Source organism: Dermacentor andersoni, chromosome 3 (assembly GCF_023375885.2).
Source record: "Dermacentor andersoni chromosome 3, qqDerAnde1_hic_scaffold, whole genome shotgun sequence".
Classification (NCBI taxonomy): domain Eukaryota; kingdom Metazoa; phylum Arthropoda; class Arachnida; order Ixodida; family Ixodidae; genus Dermacentor; species Dermacentor andersoni.
In genome coordinates, this window is record NC_092816.1 from 51609906 (window position 1) to 51634229 (window position 24324).

A 24324-nucleotide genomic window follows, 5' to 3' on the forward strand; every position below is an offset into this window, starting at 1 on the left:
TTCAAAACCCAGGATTTCAGGACACGTACATGTCGGCGGCGGCCGCGTGCCCCGACCCACTAGGACATTCTGCTGAAGTTACCCAGTAGGTTGCCGCACAGCACGTATAGGTTCCCAAGACAATTGAATGTTTCACATTAGTACATGTATAGCCTATAAGACTCTCCCATAGACTTTCCCATGGGCCGCACATAGGTTCCCAAGACATTTGAATGTCTCATAATACTATAGCCTATACTATATAGCCTATAGCCTATAAGACTCTCCTATAGGCTTTCCCATGGACCGCACATAGGTTCCCAAGACATTTGAATGTTTCATAATACTATAGCCTATACTATATAGCCTATAACCTATAAGACTCTCCCATAGGCTTTCCCATGGGCCGCACGTAGGTTCCCAAGACATTTGAATGTTTCATAATATTATAGCCTATACTATATAGCCTATAGCCTATAAGACTCTCCTGTAGACTTTCCCATGGGCAGTCGGCGGTGCTGCCGCCACCGAAAGGTGGCGCTACGTGCACATGTCCCTAGAGTTACTGTATATGCTACCAATTAGATAGCTACCTTTGGTAGCATATACCGTGACTCTAATGTCCCGAAGTATAAGAAGGAATAAGAAGCATGTGCTTGCAACGGTAAAGCTAGGGAAACTATGGAGCATGTTTTATTAGAATGTGAAGACGTCTGCCCAGCGGTCGACTTAAGCACCACTGGCCTCCTTGAAGGCCTTGGGTCCAGCGAGAGCAGTGCAAAAGTAAACATTTCCGCAATAGGGATTAGTAAGAGGTGATTGAAGGATTGGTGGAAGAAGAGTAGGGAAATGACAAAAAACGGAGACGTACAAAAGCAAAGTTCGCAATAGGGGATCAGAAAATTTGGTTGTGGGAGTTCATATAGTGTTTTTTTTTTTTCTTGTTTAACCTAGGTGGCACATTAGGCTGCATAATAGCAAGAGCTTGGTGGCGAATAACCCACCGCCCCGTTCCAAAGGAGACGCTCATAACATCCATCCATCCATCCCTCCATCCGTCCATCCGAAATTCCGGCCATAATGCCTTCGGCCAACACTGAATGGCCAGGCAGCAAGCGTCGTTTGTTTTAGTTTCGGGGCAGGAACGCAGGACAAGAAAGAAGTTTGGCACGCGAATTGCTTTTTTTATTTCGAAAGCACGTGCAGCAGAGGAGACTAGACTGATGCAAGCTCTCCGGCTGCAGTGATGTCATATACGTGACGCAAAGCAAACGAAATATGCACCGCATGGTTAACGCATGACGAGAGCTGTAGGTACAAATGTCAGACGAAACCACGTACAAACGGCTTGGAGTGAAACCCACTTCCACTTTTGTGCCTCGTGTTTCCCCCTTATTGCGGGAAATGTTCTTGGAAGATATCTTTCTGTTCGTTGATTATGCTCATTCTCGATGTGTTTTGCACACTTAGGTAGAAAATAATTTTTTTTTTTTTTGGTATTCATATATATGCCGTCATTAAATGGTTAAGAGATTGCAAAAAAAAATAAAATAAAACGATGTATTTTCTGCAATTGCGTCCCACATCATATCTGTGAAAGTATACAGTACAATATCATTATTATTAATAAGTCAAACAAGACGGTTCCATTCATGAACTGAAAGCGCAGAAAAATGATTATTTGAAAGTGTAGTTACGTCAGGCATAGTAGGTCAAAGCGAAAGAACGTTTTCGATGTGATCCAATGCCCACGCGTATGATATAAGTCTATAGGATAGTTCTTTTTTCTGCATGGCTATACGATACTTAAAAAATATTCATTTATATTTTTTCTTCTTTTTCTTCAATATCCGAAGGTAGCTGGCATGGCAGGTGATATTCCTGATTCTGATCGTGTTGTCACTGCCTTATTTCCCCCCTTTTTGTTTTTATTAAAGTGCATCGTTCTCCGCTACGGAAGATGTTTTAATTCAATTCAATTCAAACTTTATTTTTCAGAACCAAGTGAACTGAGCAAGAAGCTGTCACGTAGCTTGGCGAAGGCGTCGGGGTCCATATTACATATTGGAGTGGAACTTACAAATACGCAACATTTTTCAGCACGAAACACGTAGGAAAAAAAATTAACATAAGAAAAAGAAAACGTGTTCAACAATAATGTCGAATTTCGAGATGAAAATCTCGCGATAAATAGTACAGAATAGTAGCGTGTTCGTACATTAACAAAAGTGTCCCGAGCACCGGCATTATAGGCGTATATTCACGCTACCCCGGGTCCCTGAGAGGCAATGGTACGGTGAAAAGAAACGCCGCAACTTTCGCAAACGGTAATGCGAGACAGTCACCTCGCAGTTACAAGTACACCGACCAACAATAACCGGAACAAACTGTAAATCATCGGCAACGATCATGCGCATTAGCCTGGTATTGCATGCAGGCCGGATGACAAGTACGATTTTATTAGGCACGTGAACAGGTAAATTGATTTCACATATCTGTGCACACGACTTGCACGAAAGGGAAAACGATCGATCAAGAAAAGTAGCTACGACATGTCCAGTTAGTTCGAGAACCACATACTCATCAGTTCGACTGCGCATTATTTCTGACTCAGCTGGCATCCTACAACAATGTACGCGATGAACGAAACGAAGGGATTCGCACGTAGCACGTTTCGTATATGCTCACGATCTGCGTGGACCCACGACAAGCGATGTCCTCCGCAGTGCGAATAAATGCAACTTTTTAAATAAAAGTAAGAGCAAGGTCCGTGGCGTGCTCAAACGAAGAGCGGCCAACGTTGAGTTCTCGGAGAGCACGCTGACGCCGCCGCCACGACTGCGGCTAGAGCAGCGACGGTGCGGCACGAGGCGGTCGTCGAGGGGGAGGAGGAGGCGTACGAGAAGAACGAGCGGAATACGGTGCGCGTCGACTTGGCGAAGCCACCTTCGTCGGCGATGGGCCGAACGTTGCCCGCCAGCAGGCCGGTGCACGAGGAGTCCCCGCCCAGACGCCAGTGCAACTTGCGCATCTCCTCCAGCTGCGATCGGGAGAGAGAGAGAGATAGCGCTGAGAAACAGTCGTCACGATACGCAGGCACTGTTATATGCGGAAGATCGACGCCGGCAGCCAGGACTGACCATGTTTTCGGGTGATGCGGCGTTCCCTCCAATGATGGGGGCCCGTCTGTCTGTCCGCCCGCACCACCGTATGTATGTATGCATGTATGTATGTATGCATGTATGTATGCGCGTATGTATGCACGTATGTATGCACGTATGTATGTATGTATGTATGTATGTATGTATGTATGTATGTATGTATGTATGTATGTATGTATGTATGTATGTATGTATGTATGTATGTGTCTGGCGCAGACACACGCACACACACGTACATCGATACTTGCACTGTACAAATCATTGTTCTAAAGCAAGCTTCTCCGCACATAGAGTGTTCTTGCGAAGAAGCCAGCTTTGGCAAGCAGCCGAGTAGACCATAAATATGATCGCTTGGCGCAAACAAGGAAGGGCGGGAAGGAACAAGGGGAGCGCCAACTTTCGACTGCTTATTCTGTATTGTATACCGTCCACTATATACACGCAAGCGAATGCGCAACATACAGAACTTCTTCAATCGTGAGACATCCTAATCACAGCCGGCTATCAAAAAAACCTTCTTTCTGCATGCGAAAGTGAAACTGATGTGTCGCTAATACGAGATGAACCTCGCTCTTTAATATGAAACGCCTCTTACAATTCACGTGCCGTGGTGTTCCTGCTTCTTCCAAGAAACCGTATCTTGTCCAGTCGTGGCTCACACTGATGTGAATTGCAGTTCTTAGATAAATGTGCTCCGTCTTTACCTTTCAGTGACAGCTCAAGTTCCCGCGCACGCTCACTTACGCAACGCCCAGTCTGGCCGACATATATGTCTTACCGCAAGACAGCGGAAACTCATAGACGACTCCGGTAGCCCATTTTATGCACGGCTTGGCATGTATTTTACAACAAGCACGTTGCTTGCTCCCATCAGAAAGTATGCGTGGACACAGCTGGGCAAGCTAGCGTGGCGTAGAGAATACGACAGGCACCCCATGTCTGTCTGCAACCTTCTTTAAGTTGTGGGTTACACGGTGCATATAAGGTAAGACTTCCGGCCTCACCGTCCTCTGCGCTTGCTCAGCCCTTCTCCTGTGCTCGTCGCTTTTAAATTTCTGCAGGAGCGACTCGAAAGAGCGAGTTTCATCTTGTATTAGCGACACATCTGTTTCACTTTCGCATGCAGAAAGAAGGTTGTTTTTTTATATAGCCGGATCTGATTAGGATGTTGCGCGATTGAAGAAGTCCTGTATGTTGCGCAATCGTTTGCGTTTGTATATTGGATGGTATGCAAAACAGAATAAACAGACGAAAGTTGGCGCTCTCCTTGTTCTCTTCCGTCCTTCCTTGATTGCGCCAATCCATCATACTTATGGTCTACTCAGCAATATGAACCGACTAGCCCAACAATATGTACTTTTGGCATGCAGTTTTTTTCGCGAGTTTCGGATGAACTTAATCAAAATTAACCACCGCGGTAGCCCAGTGGACATGGCGTTGAGCTACAGAGGCCGATGTAGCGGGTTCGATCCCCGCTGCATTCTGATTGGGGCGGAATGCAAAAAGAAAAATGCGCTCGTGCATGCCGTTGCACTTGGTGCGCCTTAAGAAACCCCAGGGGTTCAAAATGAATCCACTACAGCGTGCCTCATGATCATATCGTGGTCTTGGCACGTAAAGCCTCATAATTAAATTATTTAGTGCACGTACAGCTCGCTACGTGCGGATGAAACAAAAAACACTGCACATAGGCGACCAAGGCCGAAAAAATGGTGGGAAATTTGCTGGCATAACGACAAACATCGTTGTCATAATCGGGGAAGCCTTTCCTGTTGTCATCGAGAGGTGCATTTCTGGGGAGGCATTCTATAAAATTCCACCTAGTGGACGCGTCCATGTCGTCTGCTGCTGAAGTGCCGATCGGCTGTGGCGCCGAGTTGCTGCGGACGAGCAGCCCAGCCAAGCAAATCAGAATTTCAACAGCAGACGAAGTGGACATGTCCACTAGGTGGACTCTTTACAGAATACCTCCCTGCAGGTGTACCAACAACGTAGATTCCTCGTACATCTCTTTCCGCTAACACGTAGCATAGTGGAGGGGGACAAGAGAACCACGAACAAGACGGCTGCGCCATATGTTTGGTTTGTGTGGGCCTCGTCCCGTCGTCTGCACTGTTCGCCACGCTTGGTTCATGCATAAACGCCGTCAGGTCGAAATAATGTCTGAGCTCGACTACGACACTTGACTCTCTTTGCGTCGAGCTCGACTAAAAAAGAAAAATTAAAAGGGAAAGAAGTTGTCGTATTTGTCGTATTGTCGTCTGTCATCGTTTTTAAGACAGAGTGCGACCTCTCCAAACACAGTACCTGTTTCTGGCCTATTGGGACGGTCCTCTGGAAGACGACGTTGATGGTTCGCTCGGTGCATGGCGGGAAGGACAGGGACCCCGGGTAGATGTAGTACTCCAGCGTGGAGCGGGGTATCAGAGACGACATCAGGAACTCGGTGGTCGTGTGCAGGCCCTGTTCGTCGCCGTGCAGCTCCTGGATGGCGTCCAGGAACGGAGCCAGGTCCTCGTTGTCGTCGCTAGTCTCCTGTGCGCATGCGCCGTGGGTCCAGACGGTCGTCATACCAACCCTGCCGTTTGACGCCGTCTGTCGGTGCCGTTTCGACGCGCTAATTCCACCATTATTAGCGTGAACTGACTAGCCAAACTTTCCTGTTCTATTAAAAAGTTGGCTGTTTTATTTAGTTTCTTCTTCTGATTATAAAGCAATTTCATTATTTTTTCTTACAGGTTTAGTATTTCGGTAGATAACTTTTATCTCCCTTTCGTTTTGAAACAGTGGGCAAATAACTGCTGCGCAGAAACATACAAAATGACACATGGTTAAATATTTCAAGGCGTAAGACACAACACTGGAAGCACTTTTATATGATTGAGTCGTTATTTTCTATTCTAAATTCGCTGTCCCGAACGTGAATTTGCAGTGGTCACTCAAAAGGCAAAATTTTGAAAATTTCTAGGCAAAATTTTTTTCGAAATCTCCTCCAGACATATAGCTTCATGCTATCAAAAAGGATTATTCTTCTACATGCAGGACCTGCCCGGACATCGCGGCCGCAGATTTTCTGGGTGTGAAAAAATTAGTATGTGGAGAAAAAGTATCAAGAGTAGCCGGAGAAAACGCGCAAAGCTTTAGTAGGCTCCAGAAGCAGAGACAAAGATGGCGACACGCTAAGCCCTGGAATGCGAGCGCTCCATGTGCTATAAGTGGCGATTGCCGTTTTTGCGTCGACGCGGGTTGAAACATCACTTGCGCTATGTATTTTAAAATTGATATTACGGCTGAACTATCGACAAACGTCATAAAAAATTAATTGACAGATAACGAGAATAATAGATGGAGCTTTTTGACAATTTTTCCGTCTAATGACCTCCAGGTACCCCCCCCCCCCCCGTCCACCCCTCCTTATGAGGGCCCTGGTGCTTGAAAAAAAAACTTCACTATTGTTTAAACAATTTCAATGAAATTTGGGCAGTTAATCTATTTTTAACAGCTGATTTCAAGAATGCAATTATTGTTTTTTCTGGGATAAATATTACTTATATCCGAGGAAGGATGTCCTTTGTTTAGGGTTTAATTAGCTAATTAAAAGCAAATTGTGCGGCATAGTGCAGCACACAAACGCGATTCTGAAAGTTCATAGTATGTCGTAAATTATAAGTCGTGTCAGGCCATTTTTGAACGATGTTATAGGTTGTCAAACTTAGTCATAAAAAATGCCCGCCTTGATACTGGAGAAAAAGGTTAATTTCGAAAATTTCCTCAAGAAAGTACCATAACAACATTTACTTCACGACATATTAGATCCATTTATCTTTCTATGAAAAAAAAAGAGAGAACGATAACCCAAGTAGAACACAAAAGATGTTGCTCCTCCACAACACAAGGGGCACGATAATTGTTTTGAGAAATTCCCCTTTAGAAATCCCCTTTAAAGCTAATATAAGCACCGATCAATACGTTAAACAAGATAAGGCAGAATTCTTATACAATCAGCTACTACACCATGTTTAGAGCTACAGAAACTTAACCTAGTTGGTAGGTACCCGCGTTAGAAAACGGTAGGCGGTAGGGGTAGGCCGACTGTCAACTGAAAGGTCGCGCAGTGGCGGAACTGAAGGTAAGACGCAAAACTGATCTGCGCATGCTCAGGAACGGCGTCGCCAGCCGTCGAATTTACAGCGGCGTTCGTAAACTTAGGGAGTCTGTCTTGTCCGTTTCCCGGTACTTCTGCTGTCCGGGTCTGCACGTCTGCCTCTTCCTAATATAAACTGTAGATATACTGTGTTCCACTGACCGCTACCACCATTACGATAAAAGTTGCTATACTTTTGTACGCAATCTTCTTTTTTTTTAAGGGACATACGTGCCGTGTGACACCTCAACGTTCGCACTATGCGGTTGAACAACAACGCCACACGAGGTCGTCACCATCGCTGCTTCCCCAGCACGTGTCTCTCGGTATTCCTGTACTACACACATTAGCACGCCTATATGCTAAAACACTCTATTGCCTTCATTACCCTCCTATCGCGGTTCCTCTATGCTCATTTCCTCTCTACTGCATTTGTTACTCCCCCATATCGCGGTTTCTCTATACTCATGCCCTATCTTATCTCTCCTTCTATTAACCATTCGATTCTTTACAACCCGTGTTGCTTACCTCAAAAAGTATGACAAGCACTAGCAGACCGTTGGCTTCCTTGAGACAGTCGTTATCGCTCGTAAGCTCTGTGCTGTGAATTAGCTGCACCTGCAAAAACAAAAAACAAAAGAAAACGTGGCTTATCCTGAGTCCCTTCTCCGTCACTGTGCATTAATAAGCTAGATTCCAACCTAGAGAAAAGGACAAAAAAAGAAAGCTGCATGCTTGTTTTCTTGTCCTATATTTGTTCAAGGAGTTGCCTGTTTATAGTATAAGCCACGTAGATGCGAAGCACCGCTAATTAAGCGCGTTAATTACCACGGTTCTGGCACCAACGATACTGGAACTTTGGCTGCAGACCCACGCGCGAGGCCCACCGAAGCCTTGCTAGTGCGTTTCGTGAGACCACTGGATCGGACTGGTGCTTGTGACCGTGTATACGTGAGTGAACGTTCATCTGCGGATTTGCGCACAAAGGTTGTCCTTCTGGTTCCGCTATTCTCTCTTTCTTATCTACCTTTCCTCTTCTCCCCTACCCCACGCATTACCCCGAAGCACGCTCATCACGTGTGTACCGTGTGTCTTAGCTAACGTTAGACGAGCTGTTCAACGAAAAAAAAAGAAGAAAAAAAAACGGTTTAGAAACATGGTGCGAGATAAAACATCATCATTTGTGGTGTTCGGTCGTCATCAGACTTCTGACGGCCGAACACTTTAGGTCTTAATATCGTACCTTGTACCATGTATTTCTTTTTCGATTCTTTTTCGTTGAACAGCTTGGTTATATAGCGTTAGCTGGGACACCCTATATATATGTATAGTGAACAGTTTCGCATTATTTTCGAGAAGCCGATTTTTCTTTTCAATGTGTCCCCCGCCCCCCCCAAAAAATGTCTCGTTACACGAGTGTTTTTGCATTCGTCCTCGTCAGAATGAAGTCGCCGCCAGCGGCAATCTGAAACCCGTGAATTCGTGCTACGTAAAGTAGCAGAACGACATACTCTTACAAGTGCTTCCGATTTTAGCGAGAGAGCTCAATGATAGGCAGCGCTGAAACGCGCTTAGCAGTAGAAACACGTACGCATGACATTTACAGCGTTACAGTTCTCATCTCGGGTGAAAAACGAGGCATGACCTTTCGGAAGAGCCCGCACACAAACAAAACAAAAAATGTGCGGCGGCTATCGCACACCGACAGCACAGGCGTACTTCCTCATAGTTCATGCAGGCAGGACATTTCTTGGACATTTCGCCATGTCATCTCGAATTCGCCATCTTGCTTGCACCGACGGGTTCGGAGGCTACACATGTTGCATCGAGCATACATATACGGCTCAGAGATGACCGCACCGGAAGCGTCGACCTCTCTTGATTAATCCGAAACAGCGGCTGCACGCATTGTACAGAACACACCTCGGCGGCGTAGCCCTGTTTCTCGATGAGGTGCTCTGAGCCCGAGTCTCGTCCCTGGCCGAAGTGTATGGTGCCCATGAAGAAGCTGTACTGCACCTGCAGGGGCCCGCCGAACACACCGAGGTCCAGGCCGAACGGGTAGAAGAACACTGCGCAGTAGGACGTTCTTGCAGGGCTAGTGTGTTCACACTTGGAAGAAGGTTAAAACTGCGCGAAGAGAAAAAGCGAGGACAAGCGGAAGGAACACGCAACGCACCACGAGCGCGGTCTGCCAACAGTTTATTCTTGAAAATGGAAGCATAGGCTATTTCAAGCAAGATCCCAGGCACGCGACCACATCGTCACTCACAATTGTGCAGATAACATATGAGAATTCTGCAGACTAGCTCGTAGCGAATAAACAAGAGCGAAAAAAAAGTGAACCAATCTATTGTACGCACAAACACTGAACAGTCTAAAAACGGAGATCGGCACATGTCGTAACAGTAACCGAAGTGTAGGCGACAAGTGAGGGAATGAAAAAGCGCGATGGTACCTATAAACCGTGGTTTAAACAAGGTCAACACTAGTGACGTAACAAGGGACAAAAGATAACAAAGATGACAGGACGAAAAGACAACAATCAACCGAAGTAAAGGCGAAGGTGACACTATTAAAGACCTGAAAACTTGTGAACATGGCATGAGGGACGAGTAATAAAACACGGTAATATATGACGAAGCTAAGCCTGAACTCGCGAGCGATTACATGCATGCATGGAAAAAAGCCCAACATACCGCGCGTAAAGGCTACTTTTTGTTGTTGTTGTTGACAAGTGGACTCCCAGAAAAGCAATTTCTTCGTGTAAAAGCGAAACAGAAGGCGTGCTGACACACTTGTCGCTAGATTTTATGAATGTGGAATGCTTTCACAATCTCCCTTTCTGTCTGGTGCCTCGATCTGAACAAAAAGGTCATGTTTCCAAAATCGGCTTGCGTAGCATGTGTTGGATTCACAGACAGACAGGAAGGATCAGACAGACAGACAGGCAGACAGACAGACAGACAGACAAGTAGATAGATAGATAGATAGATAGATAGATAGATAGATAGATAGATAGATAGATAGATAGATAGATAGATAGATAGATAGATAGATAGATAGATAGATAGATAGATAGATAGATAGATAGATAGATAGATAGATAGATAGATAGATAGATAGATAGATAGATAGATAGATAGATAGATAGATAGATAGATAGATAGATAGATAGATAGATAGATAGATAGATAGATAGATAGATAGATAGATAGATAGATAGATAGATAGATAGATAGATAGATAGATAGATAGATAGATAGATAGATAGATAGATAGATAGATAGATAGATAGATAGATAGATAGATAGATAGATAGATAGATAGATAGATAGATAGATAGATAGATAGATAGATAGATAGATAGATAGATAGATAGATAGATAGATAGATAGATAGATAGATAGATAGATAGATAGGGCAGGCAGCGCGCTGAGGCTCAGTGCTCCTCGCTGTCGCAGCGCGCTGGCTGACCGCTGCTGAGTGACGTAAGCGGAACGTCGCCTAGAAGGGCGCGGCTTTGCGCTCGCTGCAGCCTCCCAGTCTCGGTAATTCACCTGCCACAGTTCTGCGGGCAATCGCGTTTTACCAGATTCAATATTTGATATGGTTTGTATGGAGAGCTCGCTTCAATTTCCGCAATTACGATAAGCCCGCTGAAACTACACGCCAAAAAGTTGATTAATGGATTTTAGTCGCTTAGCGACTAATTGCCACTTATCGTCCGTCACTCCGTGGTCGGCACCCCTGATGGCATGCCTCTGAAGGGACCTTCCTTTTATTTGGGAACGGTTATTTTTAAATATTATCGAAAGCTTCATAGAAACACCTAGTATAATTAATAGGTATAATTATCCCATTGTATAAGATCATAAACGGGGCATATGGTCACTGCAGCAATATACACCTTGAAGCGCATCATACCTCTAACAAAGCGAACAGCTTTCTGGAAGAGTTCAGCTATTCGGTTACATTGACAATCATCGTCGATAGCTTCTGCACACATCTTTTTGTAAAAGGCGACACGCCTACGTCCCCCGAATTTGGCGTGTCGTCGGCGTCGTATATCTCTCCGATTAAAGTGAAGCGATCCCAGAGACAATGAGCAGTAAGCTGAACCTATCCTGGAGATGGTTTATTAATCCAAGTTAATCCGAGTCGGTGGGACGATCCTGATAATGCTGTCACTTTAATGTCGTCCAGGGATATAGCGGGATATAGCTGTCTTGCTTCCCCCTCTGGGTTTCTCGTCGGTGTCTCACCGAGCAGAGACCAAGAGAAGGGTTTCTCACACATCTGAGGCAAAGAGAGGAAAACCACGAACAGTTGTGTCGTTCGAGCGAAAGAGTAGGGAGATGATGCACTCGCGCCGTGGCGCTGGTTTACACGTCACAAGTGGCGTTTCTTTGTTTGTGACTCTGAACGACGTTTACCAACGCCTCGACTGCATGCAGGGAGCTGCAATGAAACATGACTTCGTAAGGGGTGCAGACGCGTTAAACTTCAAGCGTTACGTTTCGCGCACCTAAACATATGCACTTGTAGTGACACAAGGTTCAAAGCGACTATCGTTTTTGATACCAAAGCGTCAAACGGTCTTTTGAGCGATACAGCCGGCGCCTGCCATCTGTAGGAGCGAAACGGAACCCAATTCCCCAATGGCTGTGACGCCACGTCAAGACCGCGCCTGGATAGAACAGAGTGGGCAAAAGGGAACATTTGCCGCCAGGTGCTACGTGAGGGGACAGGGCATCGCCGCAACGCCACGTCCCCCTCACTCTCGCAAGCCTGTGTTAACCACGCGTTCCTCGTCCGCGCAATGAATGAAAAACTTCATGCCTCTTTAAAGGGAAGCCGGCAAAGGAAAGAGAGTGGCGGAGGACTACTTGAAGGATGTCTCCTCTGTCCTCTCAGCCTACTCCAGGATGGCCCTCCTGAAGGTCGAGCCTCAAGGTGCGCAAGGCAGCCTCCCAGTGTTCCTCACTAGATATTAATTGTTTGAAGAAAGGGGGGTGCTTAGGGTACACTCACATGATGCGGTTTAAGTCCACTCTGGGAGAGACACAGAATTTGCAAGCAAGGCCTCGCCTGCGTTATAACTGCACCTCGGTAAGGCCAAATCAAAATGTGTCAAGCGTCTCAACGCGCTCGCTTGCCCTCGAGGAGTTCATAATTCGAAGGGCCACCCAGCGGCGTTCGAGTGGACAATAATGCTTTCGCATTCACAACTTAGGAAGTGCTTAAGTGCCTAAGAAGTGTTTAGGTGTCCTCGGATGTTTAAGGTAATGGCTACAATATACTGTGACCTTACCATGTAACCTTACTATACTAAGCCGCACGTCTGCGGCGCTCAAGGACCATTCGCATACTAGTGCCTCCCGAACTCTCTTCGTGGTTGGCGGCGATCCGGCAACACACCGTCCACTACAAAGCTTCCATGCTATCGGGAGAGCCATTGGCGTCGACATAAGAAAAGCATACGCAAGGTTTGCACATCGGGCTGCTAGAGTCACTTTGTGGTTGGCGGCGATCTGGCAACACACCGTCTACTACAAAGCTTCCCCGCTATTGGCGGCGAGGAGTTACGGAGTCGCCATCTATCGGAAGCACCTCGCTGGCGTAGTATGAGGGATCACGTGGCGCGCTCCTCATAGCTTTTGCTGTCAGCGCTCACTGAAAACACCACGCGCGAGCTCTCCCGGACACTTCTGTAAGTACTTTCGAAACGAGAGAAGTTTTTTACTGTCCAAATAATAATCTTGGGCAAACTGAAAGCACAGAATCGTTTACAGACGCTATCTCTTTACCGAATACGTACAGTGAACGCCACTGCGCGCGGTCGCCGCGATGGAGTCTCCCGAACCGGCTTTTTGCGTGAAATGTAGGTAAACGCTGAGAGCAAACTATGTGAAATATGTTCTTATAGTGTTTGTATAACTAAATGGAGTGTAATAGAATGAAGCCTCAATGCAGCGATCGCACAGATTCGCAGCGACCGACTGCGCGTCTGCATGCTTGTCCGCGCACTGTTTCGCTTTCTCCGCGCGCGCGTTTTCGCACCGTGCCATGAGCTTTAGGCCGCAGAATATGAGCATTTGACAGCATACAAGCAACCATTGTTGCGTGGGCACTATCAGAGCTGTTCAAAAATAATTTCATTGTAGAGACTTCGACGCCTACGGGGACTGTGATGTGCCGTCGCGACGATTCAATCTTTTTTTTTTCTTCTAAATTCTTGGACATTTCAATATTATTTCTGGAGTTGCGTCGCACTGTATGTTTCTCGGTGTTCTCAGCGTGCGATTTCCTGCTGCTTCTTTTTTGTAATCCAGTGCATTAATGCATAACACAAACATGACCATATGCCATTCTTTGTTTAATGTGCTTCTTACCGCTCCCTTTCCACTGCAGTGAAATTGCCAGTATCTATAGCACCGACAAGTTCATAGACCAAACCTTCATGACATAAGTCGGGCAGCGGACCCGGGCGAGCGTCTCAGTGCGCGTTTTCCGAACATCGCAGACCCGGCGCCGTAGCAGGAACCTTCCTCACGTCTGTGCTTGTTGCATACCCGAGTTGTAGCCGATGACTGTTTGCCGATTTTATGTTTCGCGAGCCAAGCTTCACGCAGCTTCTTGTCCTGCGGCTACGTTGACACCAGGCTCCGTTGCGTACGTCCGACACTGCGGCACCGAGCAGTAGCCTACCATGTTGCGCGCCTTCAAAGGCAGCCACTACCTATTGTAGTGCTTTCAAGCGTGGTAAAGGAGACACTCGAAGCGGGAAAATCTCGCCGCTAAATGAGGACCGCAGCGTACGAGGGAATTTAAACTCTCGTTTTCAGCTCGCTTCGGCGCTCCCGAAGCAGCCGACGCGGCCGCTATGTCCACGTGATCCCTAATAGCACGTCACGCCGACGGTGGCGCCAGCTTTTCCAGTGGTGGAGCTCCAGGCCAATAGGGGGAGCCATTGGCGTTGACATAGGAGACGCATGCGTACGGTTTGCACATCGGGCTGTTAGGTAACTTCGTGGTTGGCAGCGATCTGGCAGCACACTGCCCACTATACAAGGCTTCCGCGCTATCGGGGGAGTCATAGGCGTCGACATAAGAGAAGCATGCGTACGGTTTGCACATCGGCCTGCTAAGTCACTTCGTGGTTGGCGGCGATCTGGCAGCACACCGCCCACTATATAAAGCTTCCCCGCTAACGGGGTTGCCAATGGCGTCGACATAAGGGAAGAATGCTTACGGTTTGCCCATCGGGCTGCTAAGTCACTTTGTGTTTGGCGGCGATGTGAAAGCCCACCGCCCACCATACAGAGCTTCCCCGCTGTCGGGGGAGCCGTGGCGTTGACATAAGAGACGTACGCGTATGGTTTGAAAATCGGGCTGCTGTGTCTGCAGCATGAGGGGTTCGTTCTAGCTGACAAGGAAATTTATTCACCCGTATAGGCACGCCTACAACTGTGGTATGAACGAAAAGTACAATATAAGGTGCAGCACATGTAATACATCATACTTGATGTAAACAAAACAGATTAGCAAATGAAATAATAAATGGTGTCTGCTTGACACTGGCTTTGCTACACACAAAAACAACAAACAACAACAACAACAAAACTCATTACAGCGTCCACGCAAAAGCATTATTGTCAGCCTCGAATTTATGAAAGGTACCCGGGGCACATACAGATAGTGTCAACTCAGGCAACAGAATTGAGCATTATTCTGGCTGTAGAAAGACTTTGCCTCGGGAGACGGTTATGTACCGCGTAGACCAGCGGCGAAGAAACTCTGCTTCACCGAGTTTGAACAACTGTTCTTCAAGATGACCCCATACTATCACCCGTAGTTTCCGCATTCTGGGGTACATTGCTCTATTTGACTGCCGAGATCGTTCTGCGATGTTGCGGAAGCACCACAAAACGTAGCTAGCACTGTAGTAGGGGAGACTCGCAAACCCATCTCGGCGTTGTGGTGGCCGCACGATAGATATTCCGAACATTCTTGCAACTAGCTTCCAGAAGGTGCGTGCTACAACGCAGTCCTACATGCGCGTTGGTTTCTGTTTGTGCGCAATATATGCACTAGGTATGCGATGGATTGTGGGCAGTTCGTACACTCTAAGAAAAAAAGAACTAAAAGGGGTAGGGAGGTTAGTCCTTTTGGGGACTAACTGATTTGCCACAACCATTAGCCCTTTTGGGGATGAACTGACATGGAATGAACTGTTACTCCACATGCGCTTCGGGGACTAACAGTTGCCCTTGCCAGATGCTCCTCAAGGGAGTAACGGTAATTCGTTCCCCTGCTCCGCTACGGCGGAATTAATGAAATTAGGCATTTATACCCTAATAAAAAAATTAATTTTGAGCTGAAAAAAAAAAAAAACGCGCCCCGAGAGTAGGATTCGAACTCACGTCTTCTCGCTCACTAGTCACGTACTCTAACCACTTTACCAAGCCGCTTTTCTTTTTCTTTGTTCACAAAATGACATACATACATACATAAAACCACGTTGGCCTACTTAGACCAACGTGACAAGCTAAAATTTCTTGAAATTCACTAATTCATCAAGAATACCCAACCAGTCAGGCGGATCTGCCTGTACACGATATATCTCACGTATGAAAATAACGCCGCTTGGTTGACAAGACGGGATGTTTAGGCAAAGTTAAGCATGGCAACGCAAGTGCGGCAATGTAAGAGCGACTTCGTATTTTGTGCAAGATATATGCAATGAGAGTCTAACGTTGACTGTATACTTGCAACCATAATCCACTGCGATAAGAAATCAGCCCGAGTATTCTTAGCGTGATTTAAACTGAGGCACTACGCCATGTATACGTGTAGCGAGCTCAAACGGGGCACCGAAGACAACAGAGAATGCCAATTTTTCTCTTGCTTAGCGTGTGCCGTTTGAGCTACACATCGCTTCCGTTCGCAACCTCCTTGGAAACGAAGGAACTTAGGTACTATTTACCAAGAAAATCTAGCCGTCTATCAATGACTTACGCGTTTATGTGTGTCGCTCACTTATGGGGTGCGCACGAAGGGCATGTCTCTTAACATTCCAGTTTTAAGTTTCACGTAATTTTCTCAAGAAGAGGCAAGGTGCTGCTTTGCATGTAGTTCGATAGACAATGCACGAACTTCGAACCATTCACGATTTACAGACAATACCGTTTTCGCTGCATCCTTCCATGACACGGACGAAAACAGCGAAGGGCCTGGGGAGTAACAGTTGCCGTTCGTCCTCCCATTGCTCCCTTTCCGACCAGGGACTAAACACTTACTCTCCGAAATTTGCACACGGCACGCACATTGATGCAGTTAGTCCTCTGAGGGACGAAAGCGCCCTTTTTAGGACTAACGGCGCAGTTACTCCTGTTTTCCCCCAGATATTCCCAGCGGCGCACGTCTGTTGGAGCCGGGCAATATACGCGCACGCCTAAATGTTATCGCCCATGACCCTCACAGTCACTCTGGGAATCTTTGTAAGCTTCTGGTAAATACTTCGACAATTTTACCATTAATGAGAAAATCATACAGTCTTTGTGAACCGCTTCGGTAGCAGCGAAAGCCTTTTAGCGCAATATCTGTCATGCAAAGCCCTAAAATTTGTAGGACGCTTAATCTGGAACACGATAGTATTCAAAGATCCCTGGCAGCTTCTCACGCTTCCCGGTGACTGCACCGTAACCGTAACGTTTACCGGGAGACGGCGGTCAACTATGTATATATATGTACGAACGCCAGCTTTCTGGCAGAAACGCGGCCTCTTGCGCAGGCCGATCCTGGAGGTAGGCCACACTTGGGCCAAGAAAATTATGTCATCTTCAGGTTTGTATTATTGTTTCACATTTTTAAGAGGAAGCTTTAGGTCGGGTGCTCCTATCTAAACACATGTAAAGGGAGAATTAGTTTTTCTCGGCATCCACTGCACTAAATTTTCCGAGGTTTGTTGCATTTAAAAGAAATACTTAAAAACTAGTAGCTGTTGTTTTCGAATTTTCGAGCTGGGGGGTCAATTCTTTATTATAAATTGGCAAAAATCGCAAATTTTCTGAAAACGAAACTATCAAGTTTTCTGCTCCGTTACTCAGCAATGAAAAACGATACCATAATTCTGTGAATTGCATATTATAGTACATCTAAGGCAGACAAAATTGATATGTTACACTGGATTCTCAAAAAATTTAGTAATGTGGAAATACAGCTTCTGCAGAACCTTTGTACACAAAGTAACAAATTCACGTAACATATAAATTGACATATCGAATTTGTCCGCTTTGAATGATGTGATGTATGCCGTTTACAGAACCGCGATATCTATTCATGATGTAGAGGTATTATTGTATAAACTTTGTGCTTCTATTTTCTTTGAACTCTCGCATTTCTGAAAATCTCTTTTTAACAAAATTCAGGCCCTAAATCGAAATTCCTTTTCCAACAGTCACTAGAATTTAACTTTCTCTCTCAAATGCAACACATTTCATTGAAATCGGTCCAGAGGTTACCTCAGAAAAACTTTTTTGCGTTTTACATGTATTTCAATAGGCCGCGTCGGAGTTGGGCCCAAGCTAAAGCTTCCCTCGGAAGCTTTAGTTCGGGTCCAACTCCGACGCGGCCTACTTCGGAAGCTTTAGCTCGGGCCCAACTCCGACGCGGCCTATTGAAATACATGTAAAACGCAAAAACGTTTTTCTGAGGTAACCCCTGGACCGATTTTAATGAAATTTGTTGCATTTGAGAGAGAAAGTTGAATTGTAGTGACTCTTGCAAGCGGGATTTCGATTTAGCGCCGGGATTTCAACCATTCGACCGTTTGAAAAAAAAAAAATAGAAGCACGAAGTTTACAAATTCGTAGCTCTGCATCAAAAACAGCGATCGCTGTTCTGTAAACGGCATCCATTAGATCATTCAGAGCGGACAAATTCGATATGTAATTTACATCTGTCGTGAATTTGTTACCTTGGTTACATGGGTTATGCAAAAGCTGTATTTCCATATTACGAAACTTTTTTATATTCATGTGTAACATATCAATTTTGTCCGCTTTAAATGTACTATTAAATTCAATTCACAGAATTGTATTATCCTTTTTCGTTGTTGAGTTACAGAGTTGTAAACTTGATAGTTTCGTTTCTTGAAAATTTTCGATTTTTGCCGATTTTTAATAAGTAATTGAGAATTTAACCCTAAAATTCGAAACCAATAGTCACTATATATTAATTTTTTCTTTTGAATGCAACAAACCTCGTCAAATTTGGTGCAGTGGTTGCCGAGAAAAACGAATTCTCCTTCTACGTATATTTAGATAGGAGCACTCGAGCTAAAGCTTCCTCTTAATACTTCATTCTGAGAAGATTAACACGCAAGGCATGCGTTGTCGGTGTTTTGTTTCATTACATTTGTTTGCGGGCTGTCATTCTGAAAATCCCGATGGATAACTTTGTCAAGAATGTAAGACAAGGTATGAGCAACTTGGGTGATGGAATGGCGAGGCCATATAACCCGCATATGCATTATAAAAAACATACCGGTGTAAGCGGCAGTAACTGGACAGCAGTCCTAAAAAGGATGCTTTCGTCCCTCAAGGGACTAACTGCAGGAATGTGCGTGCCATGTGCAAATTTCGGGGACTAAGTGTTTAATCCCTGGTCGGAAAGAGAGGAAACGGGAGGACCAACGGGAACAGTTACTCCTCATCCACTCCCCACCGTTTTCGTCCCGTGTCGTAGAGTGATGCGGCGAAAGCGCTATTGTCTATAAATCGTGAAAAGTTCGAAGTTTGTGCGCTGACTATTTAACTTCACGCAAAGCAGCACTTTGCCTCTTAGTGAGAAAGTTGAGTGAAACTTAAAAGGTGAAACGTGCAGAGCCATGCACGAATTCCTGTGCACACCGTAAGCGAACGATACACATTAAACGCACCAAGCCCTCGATGGACTGATAGATTTTCTTGGTCGATAGTACCCAAGTTCCTTCCGTTTCAAGGAGATCACAAACTTAACTGAAGCGATGTGTAGCTCAAACGAAGCACGCTAAGTGACCGACAAGTTGTCCTCTGTCGTCTTGGGTGCCCCGTTTGAGCTCGCTACACGTACATCACGTGATTTCTCAATTTAGATCACCCTGAGAAAATTCGGGCCGATTTCTTTTTGCAGTCGCTGATCGTTGGACTCTCCCCGCATAGCATACACAAAATGCCGAGTCTCTTTTATATTGCCGCACCTGTGTTCCGGTATTAACATTGTCTCAGTATCCCGTCCCGTCAATGGACCCAATGACGGTGGGTGTCTTTTTAAACGTTTCACGTACAGTGTTCTATCTTGTTTTTTCGCCAAACCGGCACTAGAGAAAATTAAGAAAAACCTGTCGTGGTGAAGTGGTTAGAGTACCCACTTGCAAGCGCGACGAGGTGAGTTCGAATGCTGCTTTCGTGCACCTTTTTTTCTCTTTCAGCTCAATAATCTTTTTTATCAGGGTATAAATGGCTAATTTGGTTATTTCCATCTTTGAGGAGCATCGGAAACAATGACCGTTGCTCCCTTGAGGAGCGTCGGAAAAGAGCAGCTGTTAGTGCTCGCAGGAGTAACCGCATGGGGAGTAATAATTATGTCCCTTCGCAATTATCCCCCTATAAGGGGAGTAATGGTTGAGGAAGATCAGTTCCTCCCCTAAAGGAGTAACCTCAATACCCCCTTTTCTCCTTTTCCTCTAAGTGTACCGCTCGTCATATAGCAAGGCGTGACATATACATATACCTAAATACATAGGGTAATTTTCGCTCACGGCGACGCCGGCACCAGACGCCAAAACAGGATTTCCTGCTACACGGCGCCCTTGATGCTTTCGCGTTGAATGCTACGCGTTCGACAACGGACGTACCCGTTCGAGTGCAAAAACGGACGAACGAAACAAGGAAGGCTATTCGCTTTGAATTAGCAGAAATAGGCAAAGAAATAGTTCGGTTTTATTCAAGGAATGATGCGCTTGAATGCATACATTTGTTGGACTGAGGACATTTAGGTACAGTGTTGTTTCGTTGCGGAATCGAGCAAAGAACAAAGCCGGTAACGGGTACATTAGCGGGGGTGTTCAAATGGCTACCGCGGGGCATCAAACGCTACATGTGCGCTTCCCGGTGTTAAGCCACGTAAACGAAGAAATGAAGGGAATTTCGTTAAAACATCTTCGCAGTGAAAAATAGAGGCATAAAAGTAAAGCACGGTAACGGGACTTAAACCTTTATGGACGAGTGTCGCATGCCGGCACCAAACCAGAAAAAAAAAATCCTGTGTTGAGCACGAAATAGCTTGCGTGAACGTCTTATAACAATAGAAACTGACAGCAAGCGTCTTTCGTCGGTTTGGGGCAGGAACGCAGGAAGTTTGGCCCCGGGACTCGCTTTCTTTGGAAAGTGCGGCCGCGGAGGCCGGTGCGACATCTCCGGCTGCGGGCAGGGGTGTCACGCGAGCGGTGTAGGGCAAATGAAATGTGCACCCATGGTCCCCACACGGAGAGAGCTTGTCTGCGCGAATTTCAAACGACGCCATTGGTGGGTCGGTGTGAAGCCCACTACCCCGTTTTCGGCATGGCGCTCCTCCCCCCCGTTGCTGAAATAGTTTCGACAAAATAGTTCATTTCTTTCCGTTGATTACGCTTATTCTCGATGTGTTTCGTGTGCATTTAGATGGGAAGTAATCTTTTTATCTGGGATATTTTTATGACTCTTTCTTAAAGGATTAAACAAGGTCCGTCACCTAAAAACAAATGCATCTTTCGGGCAAACGCTCCCATTTCGCACTGGCGGCCGCGGATCGTCTTCCCACAAGGTAACTTCCGCAAGTTTGCCACGCGCCTGTTTTGGTAGCTGCTCGGGTCACTACGGCGTGCTGCTTATTAGAGCATCGCCAGATCGCAGGCTCCTTGTCGTGCCGCGTTGGTCGCATTACGATCGAGACGGACAGAAGAAATAAATATATTACAAAAATCGCTCGCACCATCACACTAAGGCGCGCGTTAAAGGGACGCCATGAAGAGAAACTCGAATCAATTTATCCTGACGAGAAAAGTGGTACGTCGATTATTGTGGAGAGCACCACTTTCCAGTTCAAAGAGAGTGGACAGTCGAAACTTGTCCGTGACGCATAATTTCGCCACAAATTTATCGGTGTACGTAACTTAATTCGACTGGGACGGTACACTGTGAAAATAATTTACCCCTTTAAATATGAATAAGGGCGTAAATCGGCCTCTAACTTTACATCCTTCTTACGCACCTTTACACCATTTTTAAAAGTAGGGGCGTGAAAAGGCGTAAAGTTGTGAGTTGTAAACGCGATTTACACCCTTACTCACTTTTGAGGGTGTACATTATTTTATACACTCTTAAAACGGTTGCACCCTTTGGGGTGTATATTTGTCCCACAACAATAATCGTCATCTGCCTTGCTTGCGTTTCCTTTCTTGAAACTCGGCGCTCGCTACTTTCCTGTCGAGAAGGCTGCGTCACACTGATAACGCGCATGCCGTTCGTGACTGGGAAGTACCGGGCTCGCAGCGTTAAAGAAAGGAAACGCGGGCAAGACAGATGACGATTATTGTTGTGGGACAAGATACGCCCCAAAGGGTGTAAATTTTTCTAAGAGTGTACCCTTAAAAAATTTACACCCCTTTGGGGCTTGTTCCACAACAATAATCGGCATCTGTCTTTCCGCATTTTCTTTCTTTAACGCTGCGATCCCGGTAGTTCCAAGTGACGAACGGCTTGCACGTTATCACCGTGAGACAGCATTCTCCACAGTAAAGTAGCGAGCGTCTAGTTTTCAAGGGAAACGCAAGCAATGTAGATGACGATTATCGTTGTGGAACAAATATACACACCAAAGGGTGTAACCGTTTTAAGAGCGTACATTGTACCATGCTCCAAATTGGCCACCACCGATATGCGGAGCCCCGTCGAGATTGGAGCCAGAAAAAAAAAAAAATAGCATGCCCGAGCCGTACGTTCAGCTGCTCTCGGAGCAACCGGAGGAGTCACGTGACGGGAAATCTGTCAGGTCGCGTTTGCCGCTCGAAAGACAGAGAGCCTCTGCGGCGTTCTGAACCAGGGTATTCTGTAAGAGTCCACCTGGAGGACTGCCCATTTCCGCCGCCGCTGATTGGCTGGGGCCGCTCGTCTCCTCCTCGATCGCACAGCTCCATCCAATCAGCACGTCAGCAGCGGCCGGAATGGACAGCCCACTAGATGGTCTCTTACAGAATACCCCTCCAGGTGTTCTGGACGAACACGGCGAACGCGTTTAGAGCGCTCGATTGTGACATTGTGACGAACCGCATGTACGAGTACTTAGAACGCGATGCGACAATGCTCCTGAGTGCTTGAAAGCGACTTATCGAATGTTCCGTGTGTGTTCCTTGAAACCGCATGCCGTTGTCAGCGCTGTGAATGTGTGCTCTCCCCTGGCCGCCTTCAGTTTTCGTGCTGTACTACATCTAAATTAAGCATTTATGAGCACCCGAGCAGCAATTAAAAGGCGCATGTGGGTGCTTAGACAGCATGTCGTAAGTATGAAGCATGTATTCTCGTGTCACATGGCTTCAGTGGTTACCATATTAAGCTAAACGTGACTGTGACCAAGCACTCACTTCGATAACTCATACACTAGCTGTAAGAAAACGTTTCCACCAGAAAACGTGGACGTTGGCAGGGAGGAAATAAAAGACATATTTGTCCGTATCAGTTTTTCTATAATGTGCGCATAACGAGCTCAGCCAAACCCTGTGCTGGCATACCATACTATGCTGTCTTTACACGAACGAGGATGTTGGAGTGAAGAGACGGCATACTTACGCGTCGTGCCGACCATCTCGATGTCGAGCTGCAAGTACGAGTCGTAGTTGAAGAACTGGATGGGATCGAAGTACTTGTACTCGGACTGCGCGAACAGCACCATGATGGGCGACTGCTGTGAGCCGCCACACGAAGGGTATCGACGGTGCCAGGTACTGGAATCTGCACACATCTATCTATCTATCTATCTATCTATCTATCTATCTATCTATCTATCTATCTATCTATCTATCTATCTATCTATCTGTCTATCTATCTATCTATCTATCTATCTGTCTATCTGTCTGTCTATCTATCTATCTATCTATCTATCTATCTATCTATCTATCTATCTATCTATCTATCTATCTATCTGTCTGTCTGTCTGTCTGTCTGTCTGTCTGTCTGTCTGTCTGTCTGTCTGTCTGTCTGTCTGTCTGCTTGAACTAATTAGACTGTTGGACCCACCTAACTTACAAGTTAGTTTTGTTTTTGGAATAAATGAGCTCAATAACAGCTTCGGTGGAACATCAATCTCCTTTTCTGTAACTACTAGTTGTTGCCTTAGGCTAGATAAAGCCGAGCGACTCTTACTGAACACTCCAGTGGTGTCGTACTTCAGGCAGAGTGGAAGCGTCTTGTAGCTCCAGTTCTCGAACCTGCAGCTCCGGTAGGTTCCTACGAGTTTAAAGAAGAGGAGCGGGCCAGGAGCAGCTTAAGAAAGAATATGGCACGCATATGTAGTCAACGTGAGGCGTGAAAAGGGATATCCGCTATAGAGGTCGCCACCGTACACATGACACGTACAGGAGGAAGCAGTGGCCTTACAAAGCTGCTGTCAAAAATATTCAGCGGAAATATAGCGGTGAATGCGTAAGCATCACCTCGCACCCCTTTGAGGTCCAGGATCCATGATTTAAATCCCGCTCAAGCAGATTGCATAGTGTTGAGCTTACTTGGCACACGTTCTTCCTCTCTAGGAGCGAAGAGCAACTGACGGTGTGTATATATATATATATATATATATATATATATATATATATATATATATACATATAATCGAGAATAGAGGGGGTTAGCTGAGGGGCCCAGTTTTTATTAGTCATGTCATAAGAAGCCAACGAACACTGACACCAAGGGCAACATAGGGGAAATTACTTGTGCTTAATAAATGAAATAAAGAAACGATAAA

The 24324-nt window shown here is 45.9% G+C and overlaps 1 protein-coding gene across 1 annotated transcript; it reads right to left on the minus strand.

Annotated features, from left to right (window-relative positions):
* Window positions 1–1560: 1560 nt before the first annotated feature.
* On the minus strand, window positions 1561–23308 carry LOC129381143 (carbonic anhydrase 1-like). The gene is made up of 5 exons (XM_055063765.1): window positions 23154–23308; window positions 9208–9356; window positions 7813–7902; window positions 5448–5675; window positions 1561–3019 (listed from the first exon to the last, which is right to left on the minus strand). Exons 1-5 carry the CDS (start codon window positions 23254–23256, stop codon window positions 2759–2761), a joined length of 831 nt encoding a protein of 276 aa, XP_054919740.1. The 5' UTR covers window positions 23257–23308; the 3' UTR covers window positions 1561–2758.
* Window positions 23309–24324: the final 1016 nt, after the last annotated feature.